At 43.0% G+C, this 18323-nt stretch overlaps 1 protein-coding gene across 1 annotated transcript; it reads left to right on the top strand.

Annotated features, from left to right (window-relative positions):
- Positions 1-312: 312 nt before the first annotated feature.
- On the top strand, positions 313-5918 carry LOC120039710 (cysteine-rich protein 2-like). The gene is made up of 3 exons (XM_038985117.1): positions 313-355; positions 5321-5415; positions 5880-5918. Exons 1-3 carry the CDS (start codon positions 313-315, stop codon positions 5916-5918), a joined length of 177 nt encoding a protein of 58 aa, XP_038841045.1.
- Positions 5919-18323: the final 12405 nt, after the last annotated feature.

The following is an 18323-nucleotide window of genomic DNA, read 5'->3' as shown; positions in this document are numbered from 1 at the left end:
CTCTCTCTCTCTCTCTCTCTCTCTCTTTCTCTCTCTCTCTCTCTCTCTTTCTCCTCTAATTTTCTTTTGAAGTGATGTTTCTTTGTCTTGCTGTGACAAGGTTCTCACCACATCCTGGTTCTGTCATCACAACACGCCACATTCACAGAGTTGAACCTATTTCCTGTACATCTCTCTGACACACACACACCTTTTCTCTACATACTCTCTCACACACACATTCTCTCTCTCTACACACACTTTCTCCATCTCACTCTCTCTACGTACACACTTCCTGTCTGCTAAATAACAGTGTCAGGAATATCATCTATCATGGTGGGCTACTGTCCCATCTTTGGGAAACCCGTCTACTTTGGTGTGTGTGTGTGTGTGTGTGTGTGTGTGTGTGTGTGTGTGTGTGTGTGTGTGTGTGTGTGTGTGTGTGTGTGTGTGTGTGTGTGTGTGTGTGTGTGTGTGTGTGTGTGTGTGTGTGTGTGTGTGTGGTGTGTGTGTGTCTCCATGCTCTGAACAGTCTGTCATGACTCACACACAGACAACAGGAAGTGTCTTCTCTGAGGAAGCAGACTGTTCTCTAACACACCGGCTCCTCTCCAATACTCTGACCTGGTGTCCTTTCCTTTCTAACCAGCCTTCTTTTCATCCTGGGATAAGTTCCAACACCCTAAACTGGTCTCTTTTCCTTCACTGGCTGTGGTCCTATAGTCTAACCTGGTGTCCTTTCCTTTCTAACCAGCCTTCTTTTCATCCTGGGATAAGTTCCAACACCCTAAACTGGTCTCTTTTCCTTCACTGGCTGGGTTCCTATAGTCTAACCTGGTGTCCTTTCCTTTCTAACCAGCCTTCTTTTCATCCTGGGATAAGTTCCAACACCCTAAACTGGTCTCTTTTCCTTCACTGGCTGGGTTCCTATAGTCTAACCTGGCTTCCTTTCCTTCAGAGGCTGGGTTCCAATAGTCTAACCTGGCTTCCTTTCCTTCAGAGGCTGAGTTCCTATAGTCTAACCTGGCTTCCTTTCACCTGGGCTCCTTTCCTAAGTCCTCAACTGATATGAGACAGCAGACTGGTCTCTCACACTTCGGCTTTGTTAAAATACCAACTTGCCTTCCTTTCCTTTAGGGACTTGCATTATTTGCATGTGTCCGGTACAGGAACTAGGGTTGCAAATGAAAGGTATATTATTGGAAAGTTTCTATGTTTACCAGGAAACTACCAGAATTTTGGTAACATTTACATTTTAGGGGGAATTTTATCAAATTACATCTAGTGGCCTTTTTGAGTACTTCAGATTATCACATGAGTCTGTAATTATCTCTGGCCCTCTGTGTGGTCTTATCACATGAGTCTGTAATTATCTCTGGTCCTCTGTGTGGCCTTATCACATGAGTCTGTAATTATCTCTGGCCCTCTGTGTGGCCTTATCACATGAGTCTGTAATTATCTCTGGCCCTCTGTGTGGCCTTATCACATGAGTCTGTAATTATCTCTGGCCCTCTGTGTGGCCTTATCACATGAGTCTGTAATTATCTCTGGCCCTCTGTGTGGCCTTATCACATGAGTCTGTAATTATCTCTGGCCCTCTGTGTGGCCTTATCACATGAGTCTGTAATTATCTCTGGTCCTCTGTGTGGCCTTATCACATGAGTCTGTAACGGCAGTCTATTTCGTCCTCCTCCTCGGACGAGGAGAAGCGAGAAGGATCGGAGGACCAATGTGCAGAGTGGTAAGTTTCCATGGTAATTTAATGTACACGAAAACAATACACGATACAAAACAACAAACGAACATACCGTAACAGTCCCGTGTGGCGAAACACTGACACAGGAACAAACACCCACAAACCAAACGTGAAACCCCGGCTGCCTAAGTATGATTCTCAATCAGGGACAACGATTGACAGCTGCCTCTGATTGAGAATCATACCAGGCCGAACCCAAAATCCCAACATAGAAAACACACATAGACAACCCACCCCAACTCACGTCCTGACCATACTAAAATACATACAAAACAAGGGAAAACAGGTCAGGAACGTGACAGAGTCTGTAATTATCATGTCAAATAGACAATAATTAAATAAGATGGTTTAATATATATCTATATAATATAAAGCTGTAAATCCTTAACCTTAATATAAACCATGAACTCAGTAAATATCATTGGTGTTTAATATGAGGGTTTCAGCATGAAATATTCTTAATGTTTTTTTAAACACTTGTATTTATTTTACTGTCAAAATGTCTTTGTTGTAAATGTGTTGGAGCCAAACTGATGTCAGTTGTTAAATCAGTCAATAGAGTTCATCAAAATAATGGCCTTGTTGATTAGATGCTTTTTCATTAATTAGTCTGTTGGACAATATGGACACAGACACCATATAGAGGAATACATTTTATAAAAGTTATTCTAGTATAAATTCCCAAAGTTACTTTGGTAAATTATCGGTAGCTTAGCAACTCTCAGGTCACAGTGCAGAGCTCTCTCTGAATGGCAGACACCATTTGACCTCTAACCCTTGGTATCTTCCAACCCCACTGGTATTCATTGACTACAGCTGAGCGTTCAATACCATAGTGCCCTCAAAGCTCATCACTAAGCTAAGGACCCTGGGACTAAACACCTCCCTCTGCAACTGGATCCTGGACTTCCTGACGAGCCACCACCAGGTGGTAAGGTTAGGTAACAACACATCCGCCATGCTGATCCTCAACACGGGGGCCCCTCAGGGGATCGTGCTCAGACCCCTCCTGTACTCCCTGATCACTCACGACTGTCGAGCCAGGAACGACTCCAACACCATCATCAAGTTTGCCGATGACACAACAGTGGTAGGCCTGATCACCGTCAGCGATGAGACAGCCTATAGGGAGGAGGTCAGAGACCTGGCCGTGTGGTGCCAGGACAACAACCTCTCCCTCAACGTGATAAAAACAAAGGAGATGATTGTGGACTACAGGAAAAGGAGGACCAAGAACGCCCCCATTCTCATCGACGGGCTGTAGTGGAGCAGGTTGAGAGCTTCAAGTTCCTTGGTGTCCACGTCACCAACAAACTAACATGGTCCAAGCACACCAAGACAGTAGTGAAGAGTGCATGACAAAGCCTATTCCCCCTCAGGAGAATGAAGAGATTTGGCATGGGTCCTTAGATCCTCAAAAGGTTCTACAGCTGCACCATCGAGAGGATTCCGTCTGGTTGCATCACTGCCTGGTATGGCAACTGCTCGGCCTCTGACCGCATGACACTATAGAGGGTAGTGCGTACGACCCAGTACATCACCGGGGCCAAGCTTCCTGCCATCCAGGACCTCTATACCAGGCGGTGTCAGAGGAAGGCCCTACAGATTGTAAAAGACACCAGTCACCCTAGTCCTATACTGTTCTCTCTTCTACCGCACGGCAAGTGGTACCGGATCACCAAATCTAGGACCAAAAGGCTCCTTATCAGCTTCTACCCCCAAACCATCAGACTCCTGAACATCTAATCAAAAGGCTCCTTATCAGCTTCTACCCCCAAACCATCAGACTCCTGAACATCTAATCAAAAGGCTCCTTATCAGCTTCTACCCCCAAACCATCAGACTCCTGAACATCTAATCAAAAGGCTCCTTATCAGCTTCTACCCCCAAACCATCAGACTCCTGAACATCTGATCACATGACCACCAGACCCCTCTTTTACACTGCTGCTACTCTCTGTTTACTATCTATACATAGTCACTTTAACTCTACCTACATATTACCTCAATTACCTGGATTAACCGGTGCTGCTGCTACTCTCTGTTTACTATCTATACATAGTCACTTTAACTCTACCTACATATTACCTCAATTACCTGGATTAACCGGTGCCCCCTCACATTGACTCTGTAATGGAACCCCAATATAGCCTCGCTATTGTTATTTTACTGCTGCTGTTTAATTATTTATAACTTTAAAAAATATATATGTTTACTGAACACATTTTTTCTTAACTTCTTAAAGCAATGTTGGTTAAGATCTTGTCAGTCCGCATTTCACTGTGAGGTCTACACCTGTTGTATTCAGCATTTCACTGTGAGGTCCACACCTGTTGTATTCAGCATTTCACTGTGAGGTCTACACCTGTTTTCAGCATTTCACTGTAAGGTCTACTACACCTGTTGTATTCAGCATTTCACTGTGAGGTCCACACCTGTTGTATTCAGCATTTCACTGTGAGGTCCACACCTGTTGTATTCAGCATTTCACTGTGAGGTCTACACCTGTTGTATTCAGCATTTCACTGTGAGGTCCACACCTGTTGTATTCAGCATTTCACTGTGAGGTCTACACCTGTTGTATTCAGCATTTCACTGTGAGGTCCACACCTGTTGTATTCAGCATTTCACTGTGAGGTCTACACCTGTTGTATTCAGCATTTCACTGTGAGGTCCACACCTGTTGTATTCAGCATTTCACTGTGAGGTCCACACCTGTTGTATTCAGCATTTCACTGTAAGGTCCACACCTGTTGTATTCAGCATTTCACTGTGAGGTCTACACCTGTTGTATTCAGCATTTCACTGTGAGGTCCACACCTGTTGTATTCAGCATTTCACTGTAAGGTCTACTTCACCTGTTGTATTCAGCATTTCACTGTGAGGTCTACACCTGTTGTATTCAGCATTTCACTGTGAGGTCCACACCTGTTGTATTCAGCATTTCACTGTGAGGTCCACACCTGTTGTATTCAGCATTTCACTGTAAGGTCTACTTCACCTGTTGTATTCAGCATTTCACTGTGAGGTCCACACCTGTTGTATTCAGCATTTCACTGTGAGGTCCACACCTGTTGTATTCAGCATTTCACTGTAAGGTCTACTTCACCTGTTGTATTCAGCATTTCACTGTAAGGCAGGGGTGTCAAACTCATTCCACGGAGGGCCTAGTGTCTGCAGGTTATTGGTTTTTCCTTTCAATAAAGCCCTAGACAACCAGGTGTGGGGAGTTCCTAACTAATTAGTGATGTTAATTCATCAATCAAGTACAAGGGAGGTGCGAAAACCCGCAGACACTCGGCCCCCCGTGGAATGAGTTTGACACCTGTGCTGTAAGGTCTACTACACCTGTTGTATTCAGCATTTCACTGTGAGGTCCACACCTGTTGTATTCAGCATTTCACTGTAAAGTCTACACCTGTTGTATTCAGCATTTCACTGTGAGGTCTACACCTGTTGTATTCAGCATTTCACTGTTGTATTCGGCGCATGTGACAAATAAAATTTGAGTATCCTCTAACCAGATTGGTCCATGACAGACATTTGACCTCTAATCCTTGGTATCCTCTCTCCATCATTGGTCCAGGTGAGAAGATGAGGTCATTGGGGCGGGACTACCACCCTCTGTGTCTGAAGTGTCAACTGTGTCAGAGACAGTTGACCCCGGGACAACATGCTGAGGTATGGAGAGAGAGGGAGGGAGGGAAGAGGAGGAGGGAGAGAAGGGGGAGGGAGGAACGGGAGCTGAGAGGGAGGGGAGTATAGCGGAGGGGGGAGGGGAGAGATGGAAGGGAAGGGGGAGAGTGAGTCAGGGAGAGAAGGGGAGGGGAGAGAGGGAAGGGAAGGTTGAGTGGGGGGGAGAGAAAGATAGTATCAACAGTGTCAGAGACAGCTGACCCCAGGACAACATGCTGAGGTATGAAGACAGGGAGGGGGAGGGTGGGGAAGGAGTGAGGGAGGGAGGTGGGGTGCAAAAGGAAGGTCTGTCTGTCTGTGTCTGTCTGTGTCTGTCTGTGTCTGTCTGTGTGTGTGTGTCTGTCTGTCTGTCTGTCTGTCTGTCTGTCTGTCTGTCTGTCTGTCTGTCTCTGTCTGTGTGTATCTATGTATCTCATGAACTAAGATGTTTTCTGTGCTTTGTGTTTCAGCATGATGAGAAACCCTACTACACTAACTGTTACATGTAGATGTTTGGTACCAGAGGTAGATACTGCTTGGTGATGAGTAACCCTACTACACTAACTGTTACATGTAGATGTTTGGTACCAGAGGTAGATACTGCTTGGTGATGAGACACCCTACTATACTAACTGTTACATGTAGATGTTTGGTACCAGAGGTAGATACTGCTTGGTGATGAGTAACCCTACTACACTAACTGTTACATGTAGATGTTTGGTACCAGAGGTAGATACTGCTTGGTGATGAGTAACCCTACTACACTAACTGTTACATGTAGATGTTGGGTACCAGAGGTAGATACTGCTTGGTGATGAGTAACCCTACTACACTAACTGTTACATGTAGATGTTGGGTACCAGAGGTAGATACTGCTTGGTGATGAGAAACCCTACTACACTAACTGTTACATGTAGATGTTTGGTACCAGAGGTAGATACTGCTTGGTGATGAGAAACCCTACTACACTAACTGTTACATGTAGATGTTTGGTACCAGAGGTAGATACTGCTTGGTGATGAGTAACCCTACTACACTGTTACATGTAGATGTTGGGTACCAGAGGTAGATACTGCTTGGTGATGAGTAACCCTACTACACTAACTGTTACATGTAGATGTTTGGTACCAGAGGTAGATACTGCTTGGTGATGAGTAACCCTACTATACTAACTGTTACATGTAGATGTTTGGTACCAGAGGTATATACTGCTTGGTGATGAGTAACCCTACTACACTAACTGTTACATGTAGATGTTTGGTACCAGAGGTAGATACTGCTTGGTGATGAGTAACCCTACTATACTAACTGTTACATGTAGATGTTTGGTACCAGAGGTAGATACTGCTTGGTGATGAGAAACCCTACTACACTAACTGTTACATGTGGATGTTTGGTACCAGAGGTAGATACTGCTTGGTGATGAGAAACCCTACTACACTAACTGTTACATGTAGATGTTTGGTACCAGAGGTAGATACTGCTTGGTGATGAGTAACCCTACTACACTAACTGTTACATGTAGATGTTTGGTACCAGAGGTAGATACTGCTTGGTGATGAGATACCCTACTACACTAACTGTTACATGTAGATGTTTGGTACCAGAGGTAGATACTGCTTGGTGATGAGTAACCCTACTACACTAACTGTTACATGTAGATGTTGGGTACCAGAGGTCGATACTGCTTGGTGATGAGTAACCCTACTACACTAACTGTTACATGTAGATGTTTGGTACCAGAGGTAGATACTGCTTGGTGATGAGTAACCCTACTACACTAACTGTTACATGTAGATGTTTGGTACCAGAGGTAGATACTGCTTGGTGATGAGATACCCTACTACACTAACTGTTACATGTAGATGTTTGGTACCAGAGGTAGATACTGCTTGGTGATGAGTAACCCTACTACACTAACTGTTACATGTAGATGTTGGGTACCAGAGGAAGATACTGCTTGGTGATGAGAAACCCTACTACACTAACTGTTACATGTAGATGTTGGGTACCAGAGGAAGATACTGCTTGGTGATGAGTAACCCTACTACACTAACTGTTACATGTAGATGTTGGGTACCAGAGGAAGATACTGCTTGGTGATGAGAAACCCTACTACACTAACTGTTACATGTAGATGTTTGGTACCAGAGGTAGATACTGCTTGGTGATGAGAAACCCTACTACACTAACTGTTACATGTAGATGTTTGGTACCAGAGGTAGATACTGCTTGGTGATGAGTAACCCTACTACACTAACTGTTACATGTAGATGTTGGGTACCAGAGGTAGATACTGCTTGGTGATGAGAAACCCTACTACACTAACTGTTACATGTAGATGTTTGGTACCAGAGGTAGATACTGCTTGGTGATGAGTAACCCTACTACACTAACTGTTACATGTAGATGTTTGGTACCAGAGGTAGATACTGCTTGGTGATGAGTAACCCTACTACACTAACTGTTACATGTAGATGTTTGGTACCAGAGGTAGATACTGCTTGGTGATGAGAAACCCTACTACACTAACTGTTACATGTAGATGTTGGGTACCAGAGGTAGATACTGCTTGGTGATGAGTAACCCTACTACACTAACTGTTACATGTAGATGTGTGGTACCAGAGGTAGATACTGCTTGGTGATGAGAAACCCTACTACACTAACTGTTACATGTAGATGTGTGGTACCAGAGGTAGATACTGCTTGGTGATGAGAAACCCTACTACACTAACTGTTACATGTAGATGTTTGGTACCAGAGGTAGATACTGCTTGGTGATGAGTAACCCTCCTACACTAACTGTTACATGTAGATGTATGGTACCAGAGGTAGATACTGCTTGGTGATGAGTAACCCTCCTACACCAACTGTTACATGTAGATGTATGGTACCAGAGGTAGATACTGCTTGGTGATGAGTAACCCTACTACACTAACTGTTACATGTAGATGTTTGGTACCAGAGGTAGATACTGCTTGGTGATGAGAAACCCTACTACACTAACTGTTACATGTAGATGTGTGGTACCAGAGGTAGATACTGCTTGGTGATGAGTAACCCTACTACACTAACTGTTACATGTAGATGTTGGGTACCAGAGGTAGATACTGCTTGGTGATGAGTAACCCTACTACACTAACTGTTACATGTAGATGTTGGGTACCAGAGGTAGATACTGCTTGGTGATGAGTAACCCTACTACACTAACTGTTACATGTAGATGTTGGGTACCAGAGGTAGATACTGCTTGGTGATGAGTAACCCTACTACACTAACTGTTACATGTAGATGTGTGGTACCAGAGGTAGATACTGCTTGGTGATGAGTAACCCTACTACACTAACTGTTACATGTAGATGTGTGGTACCAGAGGTAGATACTGCTTGGTGATGAGAAACCCTACTACACTAACTGTTACATGTAGATGTTGGGTACCAGAGGTAGATACTGCTTGGTGATGAGTAACCCTACTACACTAACTGTTACATGTAGATGTGTGGTACCAGAGGTAGATACTGCTTGGTGATGAGTAACCCTACTACACTGTTACATGTAGATGTTTGGTACCAGAGGTAGATACTGCTTGGTGATGAGAAACCCTACTACACTAACTGTTACATGTAGATGTTGGGTACCAGAGGTAGATACTGCTTGGTGATGAGAAACCCTACTACACTAACTGTTACATGTAGATGTTGGGTACCAGAGGTAGATACTGCTTGGTGATGAGTAACCCTACTACACTAACTGTTACATGTAGATGTTGGGTACCAGAGGTAGATACTGCTTGGTGATGAGAAACCCTACTACACTAACTGTTACATGTAGATGTTGGGTACCAGAGGTAGATACTGCTTGGTGATGAGTAACCCTACTACACTAACTGTTACATGTAGATGTTGGTACCAGAGGTAGATACTGCTTGGTGATGAGTAACCCTACTACACTAACTGTTACATGTAGATGTATGGTACCAGAGGTAGATACTGCTTGGTGATGAGAAACCCTACTACACTAACTGTTACATGTAGATGTTGGGTACCAGAGGTAGATACTGCTTGGTGATGAGTAACCCTACTACACTAACTGTTACATGTAGATGTTGGTACCAGAGGTAGATACTGCTTGGTGATGAGTAACCCTACTACACTAACTGTTACATGTAGATGTATGGTACCAGAGGTAGATACTGCTTGGTGATGAGTAACCCTACTACACTAACTGTTACATGTAGATGTATGGTACCAGAGGTAGATACTGCTTGGTGATGAGTAACCCTACTACACTAACTGTAACATGTAGATGTTGGGTACCAGAGGTAGATACTGCTTGGTGATGAGTAACCCTACTACACTAACTGTTACATGTAGATGTTTGGTACCAGAGGTAGATACTGCTTGGTGATGAGTAACCCTACTACACTAACTGTTACATGTAGATGTTGGTACCAGAGGTAGATACTGCTTGGTGATGAGTAACCCTACTACACTAACTGTTACATGTAGATGTTGGTACCAGAGGTAGATACTGCTTGGTGATGAGTAACCCTACTACACTAACTGTTACATGTAGATGTATGGTACCAGAGGTAGATACTGCTTGGTGATGAGTAACCCTACTACACTGTTACATGTAGATGTTTGGTACCAGAGGTAGATACTGCTTGGTGATGAGTAACCCTACTACACTGTTACATGTAGATGTTGGGTACCAGAGGTAGATACTGCTTGGTGATGAGTAACCCTACTACACTGTTACATGTAGATGTTGGGTACCAGAGGTAGATACTGCTTGGTGATGAGAAACCCTACTACACTAACTGTTACATGTAGATGTTGGTACCAGAGGTAGATACTGCTTGGTGATGAGAAACCCTACTACACTAACTGTTACATGTAGATGTTGGGTACCAGAGGTAGATACTGCTTGGTGATGAGTAACCCTACTACACTAACTGTTACATGTAGATGTATGGTACCAGAGGTAGATACTGCTTGGTGATGAGTAACCCTACTACACTGTTACATGTAGATGTTTGGTACCAGAGGTAGATACTGCTTGGTGATGAGTAACCCTACTACACTAACTGTTACATGTAGATGTGTGGTACCAGAGGTAGATACTGCTTGGTGATGAGTAACCCTACTACACTAACTGTTACATGTAGATGTATGGTACCAGAGGTAGATACTGCTTGGTGATGAGTAACCCTACTACACTAACTGTTACATGTAGATGTTGGGTACCAGAGGTAGATACTGCTTGGTGATGAGTAACCCTACTACACTGTTACATGTAGATGTGTGGTACCAGAGGTAGATACTGCTTGGTGATGAGAAACCCTACTACACTAACTGTTACATGTAGATGTTTGGTACCAGAGGTAGATACTGCTTGGTGATGAGTAACCCTACTACACTAACTGTTACATGTAGATGTTGGTACCAGAGGTAGATACTGCTTGGTGATGAGTAACCCTACTACACTGTTACATGTAGATGTTTGGTACCAGAGGTAGATACTGCTTGGTGATGAGTAACCCTACTACACTAACTGTTACATGTAGATGTTGGGTACCAGAGGTAGATACTGCTTGGTGATGAGAAACCCTACTACACTAACTGTTACATGTAGATGTTGGGTACCAGAGGTAGATACTGCTTTGTGATGAGAAACCCTACTACACTAACTGTTACATGTAGATGTTGGGTACCAGAGGTAGATACTGCTTGGTGATGAGTAACCCTACTACACTGTTACATGTAGATGTTTGGTACCAGAGATAGATACTGCTTGGTGATGAGTAACCCTACTACACTAACTGTTACATGTAGATGTTTGGTACCAGAGATAGATACTGCTTGGTGATGAGTAACCCTACTACACTAACTGTTACATGTAGATGTATGGTACCAGAGGTAGATACTGCTTGGTGATGAGTAACCCTACTACACTAACTGTTACATGTAGATGTTGGGTACCAGAGGTAGATACTGCTTGGTGATGAGAAACCCTACTACACTAACTGTTACATGTAGATGTATGGTACCAGAGGTAGATACTGCTTGGTGATGAGTAACCCTACTACACTAACTGTTACATGTAGATGTATGGTACCAGAGGTAGATACTGCTTGGTGATGAGTAACCCTACTACACTGTTACATGTAGATGTTTGGTACCAGAGATAGATACTGCTTGGTGATGAGTAACCCTACTACACTGTTACATGTAGATGTTGGGTACCAGAGGTAGATACTGCTTGGTGATGAGTAACCCTACTACACTAACTGGTACATGTAGATGTTTGGTACCAGAGGTAGATACTGCTTGGTGATGAGTAACCCTACTACACTGTTACATGTAGATGTTTGGTACCAGAGGTAGATACTGCTTGGTGATGAGTAACCCTACTACACTAACTGTTACATGTAGATGTTGGTACCAGAGGTAGATACTGCTTGGTGATGAGTAACCCTACTACACTAACTGTTACATGTAGATGTTGGTACCAGAGGTAGATACTGCTTGGTGATGAGTAACCCTACTACACTAACTGTTACATGTAGATGTATGGTACCAGAGGTAGATACTGCTTGGTGATGAGTAACCCTACTACACTGTTACATGTAGATGTTTGGTACCAGAGGTAGATACTGCTTGGTGATGAGTAACCCTACTACACTGTTACATGTAGATGTTGGGTACCAGAGGTAGATACTGCTTGGTGATGAGTAACCCTACTACACTGTTACATGTAGATGTTGGGTACCAGAGGTAGATACTGCTTGGTGATGAGAAACCCTACTACACTAACTGTTACATGTAGATGTTGGGTACCAGAGGTAGATACTGCTTGGTGATGAGTAACCCTACTACACTAACTGTTACATGTAGATGTTGGGTACCAGAGGTAGATTCTGCTTGGTGATGAGTAACCCTACTACACTAACTGTTACATGTAGATGTATGGTACCAGAGGTAGATACTGCTTGGTGATGAGTAACCCTACTACACTGTTACATGTAGATGTGTGGTACCAGAGGTAGATACTGCTTGGTGATGAGTAACCCTACTACACTAACTGTTACATGTAGATGTTGGGTACCAGAGGTAGATACTGCTTGGTGATGAGTAACCCTACTACACTAACTGTTACATGTAGATGTGTGGTACCAGAGGTAGATACTGCTTGGTGATGAGTAACCCTACTACACTAACTGTTACATGTAGATGTTGGGTACCAGAGGTAGATACTGCTTGGTGATGAGTAACCCTACTACACTAACTGTTACATGTAGATGTATGGTACCAGAGGTAGATACTGCTTGGTGATGAGTAACCCTACTACACTAACTGTTACATGTAGATGTTGGGTACCAGAGGTAGATACTGCTTGGTGATGAGTAACCCTACTACACTGTTACATGTAGATGTGTGGTACCAGAGGTAGATACTGCTTGGTGATGAGAAACCCTACTACACTAACTGTTACATGTAGATGTTTGGTACCAGAGGTAGATACTGCTTGGTGATGAGTAACCCTACTACACTAACTGTTACATGTAGATGTTGGTACCAGAGGTAGATACTGCTTGGTGATGAGTAACCCTACTACACTGTTACATGTAGATGTTTGGTACCAGAGGTAGATACTGCTTGGTGATGAGTAACCCTACTACACTAACTGTTACATGTAGATGTTGGGTACCAGAGGTAGATACTGCTTGGTGATGAGAAACCCTACTACACTAACTGTTACATGTAGATGTTGGGTACCAGAGGTAGATACTGCTTGGTGATGAGAAACCCTACTACACTAACTGTTACATGTAGATGTTGGGTACCAGAGGTAGATACTGCTTGGTGATGAGTAACCCTACTACACTAACTGTTACATGTAGATGTTGGGTACCAGAGGTAGATACTGCTTGGTGATGAGTAACCCTACTACACTAACTGTTACATGTAGATGTATGGTACCAGAGGTAGATACTGCTTGGTGATGAGAAACCCTACTACACTAACTGTTACATGTAGATGTTGGGTACCAGAGGTAGATACTGCTTGGTGATGAGTAACCCTACTACACTAACTGTTACATGTAGATGTATGGTACCATAGGTAGATACTGCTTGGTGATGAGAAACCCTACTACACTAACTGGTACATGTAGATGTTTGGTACCAGAGGTAGATACTGCTTGGTGATGAGAAACCCTACTACACTAACTGTTACATGTAGATGTTTGGTACCAGAGGTAGATACTGCTTGGTGATGAGTAACCCTACTACACTGTTACATGTAGATGTATGGTACCAGAGGTAGATACTGCTTGGTGATGAGTAACCCTACTACACTAACTGTTACATGTAGATGTTGGGTACCAGAGGTAGATACTGCTTGGTGATGAGTAACCCTACTACACTAACTGTTACATGTAGATGTTGGGTACCAGAGGTAGATACTGCTTGGTGATGAGTAACCCTACTACACTGTTACATGTAGATGTTTGGTACCAGAGATAGATACTGCTTGGTGATGAGTAACCCTACTACACTAACTGTTACATGTAGATGTTTGGTACCAGAGATAGATACTGCTTGGTGATGAGTAACCCTACTACACTAACTGTTACATGTAGATGTATGGTACCAGAGGTAGATACTGCTTGGTGATGAGTAACCCTACTACACTAACTGTTACATGTAGATGTTGGGTACCAGAGGTAGATACTGCTTGGTGATGAGAAACCCTACTACACTAACTGTTACATGTAGATGTATGGTACCAGAGGTAGATACTGCTTGGTGATGAGTAACCCTACTACACTAACTGTTACATGTAGATGTATGGTACCAGAGGTAGATACTGCTTGGTGATGAGTAACCCTACTACACTGTTACATGTAGATGTTTGGTACCAGAGATAGATACTGCTTGGTGATGAGTAACCCTACTACACTGTTACATGTAGATGTTGGGTACCAGAGGTAGATACTGCTTGGTGATGAGTAACCCTACTACACTAACTGGTACATGTAGATGTTTGGTACCAGAGGTAGATACTGCTTGGTGATGAGTAACCCTACTACACTGTTACATGTAGATGTTTGGTACCAGAGGTAGATACTGCTTGGTGATGAGTAACCCTACTACACTGTTACATGTAGATGTTGGGTACCAGAGGTAGATACTGCTTGGTGATGAGTAACCCTACTACACTAACTGTTACATGTAGATGTTAGGTACCAGAGGTAGATACTGCTTGGTGATGAGTAACCCTACTATACTGTTACATGTAGATGTTTGGTACCAGAGGTAGATACTGCTTGGTGATGAGTAACCCTACTACACTAACTGTTACATGTAGATGTTGGGTACCAGAGGTAGATACTGCTTGGTGATGAGTAACCCTACTACACTAACTGTTACATGTAGATGTTTGGTACCAGAGGTAGATACTGCTTGGTGATGAGTAACCCTACTACACTAACTGTTACATGTAGATGTTGGGTACCAGAGGTAGATACTGCTTGGTGATGAGTAACCCTACTACACTGTTACATGTAGATGTTTGGTACCAGAGGTAGATACTGCTTGGTGATGAGTAACCCTACTACACTAACTGTTACATGTAGATGTTGGGTACCAGAGGTAGATACTGCTTGGTGATGAGTAACCCTACTACACTAACTGTTACATGTAGATGTTTGGTACCAGAGGTAGATACTGCTTGGTGATGAGAAACCCTACTACACTGTTACATGAAGATGTTGGGTACCAGAGGTAGATACTGCTTGGTGATGAGTAACCCTACTACACTGTTACATGTAGATGTTTGGTACCAGAGGTAGATACTGCTTGGTGATGAGAAACCCTACTACACTGTTACATGTAGATGTTTGGTACCAGAGGTAGATACTGCTTGGTGATGAGTAACCCTACTACACTGTTACATGTAGATGTATGGTACCAGAGGTAGATATTGCTTGGTGATGAGAAACCCTACTACACTGTTACATGTAGATGTTTGGTACCAGAGGTAGATACTGCTTGGTGATGAGTAACCCTACTACACTAACTGTTACATGTAGATGTATGGTACCAGAGGTAGATACTGCTTGGTGATGAGTAACCCTACTACACTAACTGTTACATGTAGATGTTTGGTACCAGAGGTAGATACTGCTTGGTGATGAGTAACCCTACTACACTAACTGTTACATGTAGATGTTTGGTACCAGAGGTAGATACTGCTTGGTGATGAGTAACCCTACTACACTAACTGTTACATGTAGATGTTTGGTACCAGAGGTAGATACTGCTTGGTGATGAGTAACCCTACTACACTAACTGTTACATGTAGATGTTGGTACCAGAGGTAGATACTGCTTGGTGATGAGTAACCCTACTACACTAACTGTTACATGTAGATGTTTGGTACCAGAGGTAGATACTGCTTGGTGATGAGTAACCCTACTACACTAACTGTTACATGTAGATGTTGGGTACCAGAGGTAGATACTGCTTGGTGATGAGTAAACCCTACTACACTAACTGTTACATGTAGATGTTGGTACCAGAGGTAGATACTGCTTGGTGATGAGAACCCTACTACACTAACTGTTACATGTAGATGTTGGTACCAGAGGTAGATACTGCTTGGTGATGAGAACCCTACTACACTAACTGTTACATGTAGATGTTGGTACCAGAGGTAGATACTGCTTGGTGATGAGTAACCCTACTACACTAACTGTTACATGTAGATGTTTGGTACCAGAGGTAGATACTGCTTGGTGATGAGTAACCCTACTACACTAACTGTTACATGTAGATGTTTGGTACCAGAGGTAGATACTGCTTGGTGATGAGAAACCCTACTACACTAACTGTTACATGTAGATGTTTGGTACCAGAGGTAGATACTGCTTGGTGATGAGTAACCCTACTACACTAACTGTTACATGTAGATGTTTGGTACCAGAGGTAGATACTGCTTGGTGATGAGTAACCCTACTACACTAACTGTTACATGTAGATGTTTGGTACCAGAGGTAGATACTGCTTGGTGATGAGTAACCCTACTACACTAACTGTTACATGTAGATGTATGGTACCAGAGGTAGATACTGCTTGGTGATGAGTAACCCTACTACACTAACTGTTACATGTAGATGTTGGGTACCAGAGGTAGATACTGCTTGGTGATGAGTAACCCTACTACACTAACTGTTACATGTAGATGTATGGTACCAGAGGTAGATACTGCTTGGTGATGAGTAACCCTACTACACTAACTGTTACATGTAGATGTATGGTACCAGAGGTAGATACTGCTTGGTGATGAGAAACCCTACTACACTAACTGTTACATGTAGATGTTTGGTACCAGAGGTAGATACTGCTTGGTGATGAGTAACCCTAATACACTAACTGTTACATGTAGATGTTGGGTACCAGAGGTAGATACTGCTTGGTGATGAGTAACCCTACTACACTACTGTTACATGTAGATGTTTGGTACCAGAGGTAGATACTGCTTGGTGATGAGAAACCCTACTACACTAACTGTTACATGTAGATGTTGGGTACCAGAGGTAGATACTGCTTGGTGATGAGTAACCCTACTACCTAACTGTTACATGTAGATGTTTGGTACCAGAGGTAGATACTGCTTGGTGATGAGTAACCCTACTACACTAACTGTTACATGTAGATGTATGGTACCAGAGGTAGATACTGCTTGGTGATGAGTAACCCTATTACACTACTGTTACATGTAGATGTTTGGTACCAGAGGTAGATACTGCTTGGTGATGAGTAACCCTACTACACTAACTGTTACATGTAGATGTTTGGTACCAGAGGTAGATACTGCTTGGTGATGAGTAACCCTACTACACTAACTGTTACATGTAGATGTATGGTACCAGAGGTAGATACTGCTTGGTGATGAGTAACCCTACTACACTAACTGTTACATGTAGATGTTTGGTACCAGAGGTAGATACTGCTTGGTGATGAGTAACCCTACTACACTAACTGTTACATGTAGATGTTTGGTACCAGAGGTAGATACTGCTTGGTGATGAGTAACCCTACTACACTAACTGTTACATGTAGATGTTGGGTACCAGAGGTAGATACTGCTTGGTGATGAGTAACCCTACTACACTAACTGTTACATGTAGATGTTTGGTACCAGAGGTAGATACTGCTTGGTGATGAGAACCCTACTACACTAACTGTTACATGTAGATGTTGGTACCAGAGGTAGATACTGCTTGTGATGAGTAACCCTACTACACTAACTGTTACATGTAGATGTTTGGTACCAGAGGTAGATACTGCTTGGTGATGAGTAACCCTACTACACTAACTGTTACATGTAGATGTTGGTACCAGAGGTAGATACTGCTTGGTGATGAGTAACCCTACTACACTAACTGTTACATGTAGATGTTGGGTACCAGAGGTAGATACTGCTTGGTGATGAGTAACCCTACTACACTAACTGTTACATGTAGATGTTGGTACCAGAGGTAGATACTGCTTGGTGATGAGTAACCCTACTACACTAACTGTTACATGTAGATGTTTGGTACCAGAGGTAGATACTGCTTGGTGATGAGTAACCCTACTACACTACTGTTACATGTAGATGTTGGGTACCAGAGGTAGATACTGCTTGGTGATGAGTAACCCTACTACACTAACTGTTACATGTAGATGTTGGGTACCAGAGGTAGATACTGCTTGGTGATGAGTAACCCTACTACACTAACTGTTACATGTAGATGTTTGGGTACCAGAGGTAGATACTGCTTGGTGATGAGAACCCTACTACACTAACTGTACATGTAGATGTTGGGTACCAGAGGTAGATACTGCTTGGTGATGAGAAC

Source organism: Salvelinus namaycush, unplaced genomic scaffold, assembly GCF_016432855.1.
Source record: "Salvelinus namaycush isolate Seneca unplaced genomic scaffold, SaNama_1.0 Scaffold2939, whole genome shotgun sequence".
NCBI classification, from domain to species: Eukaryota; Metazoa; Chordata; class Actinopteri; order Salmoniformes; family Salmonidae; genus Salvelinus; species Salvelinus namaycush.
Note: the sequence above shows the minus strand (reverse complement) of the source record. Positions and strands in the feature narration are given on the sequence as shown.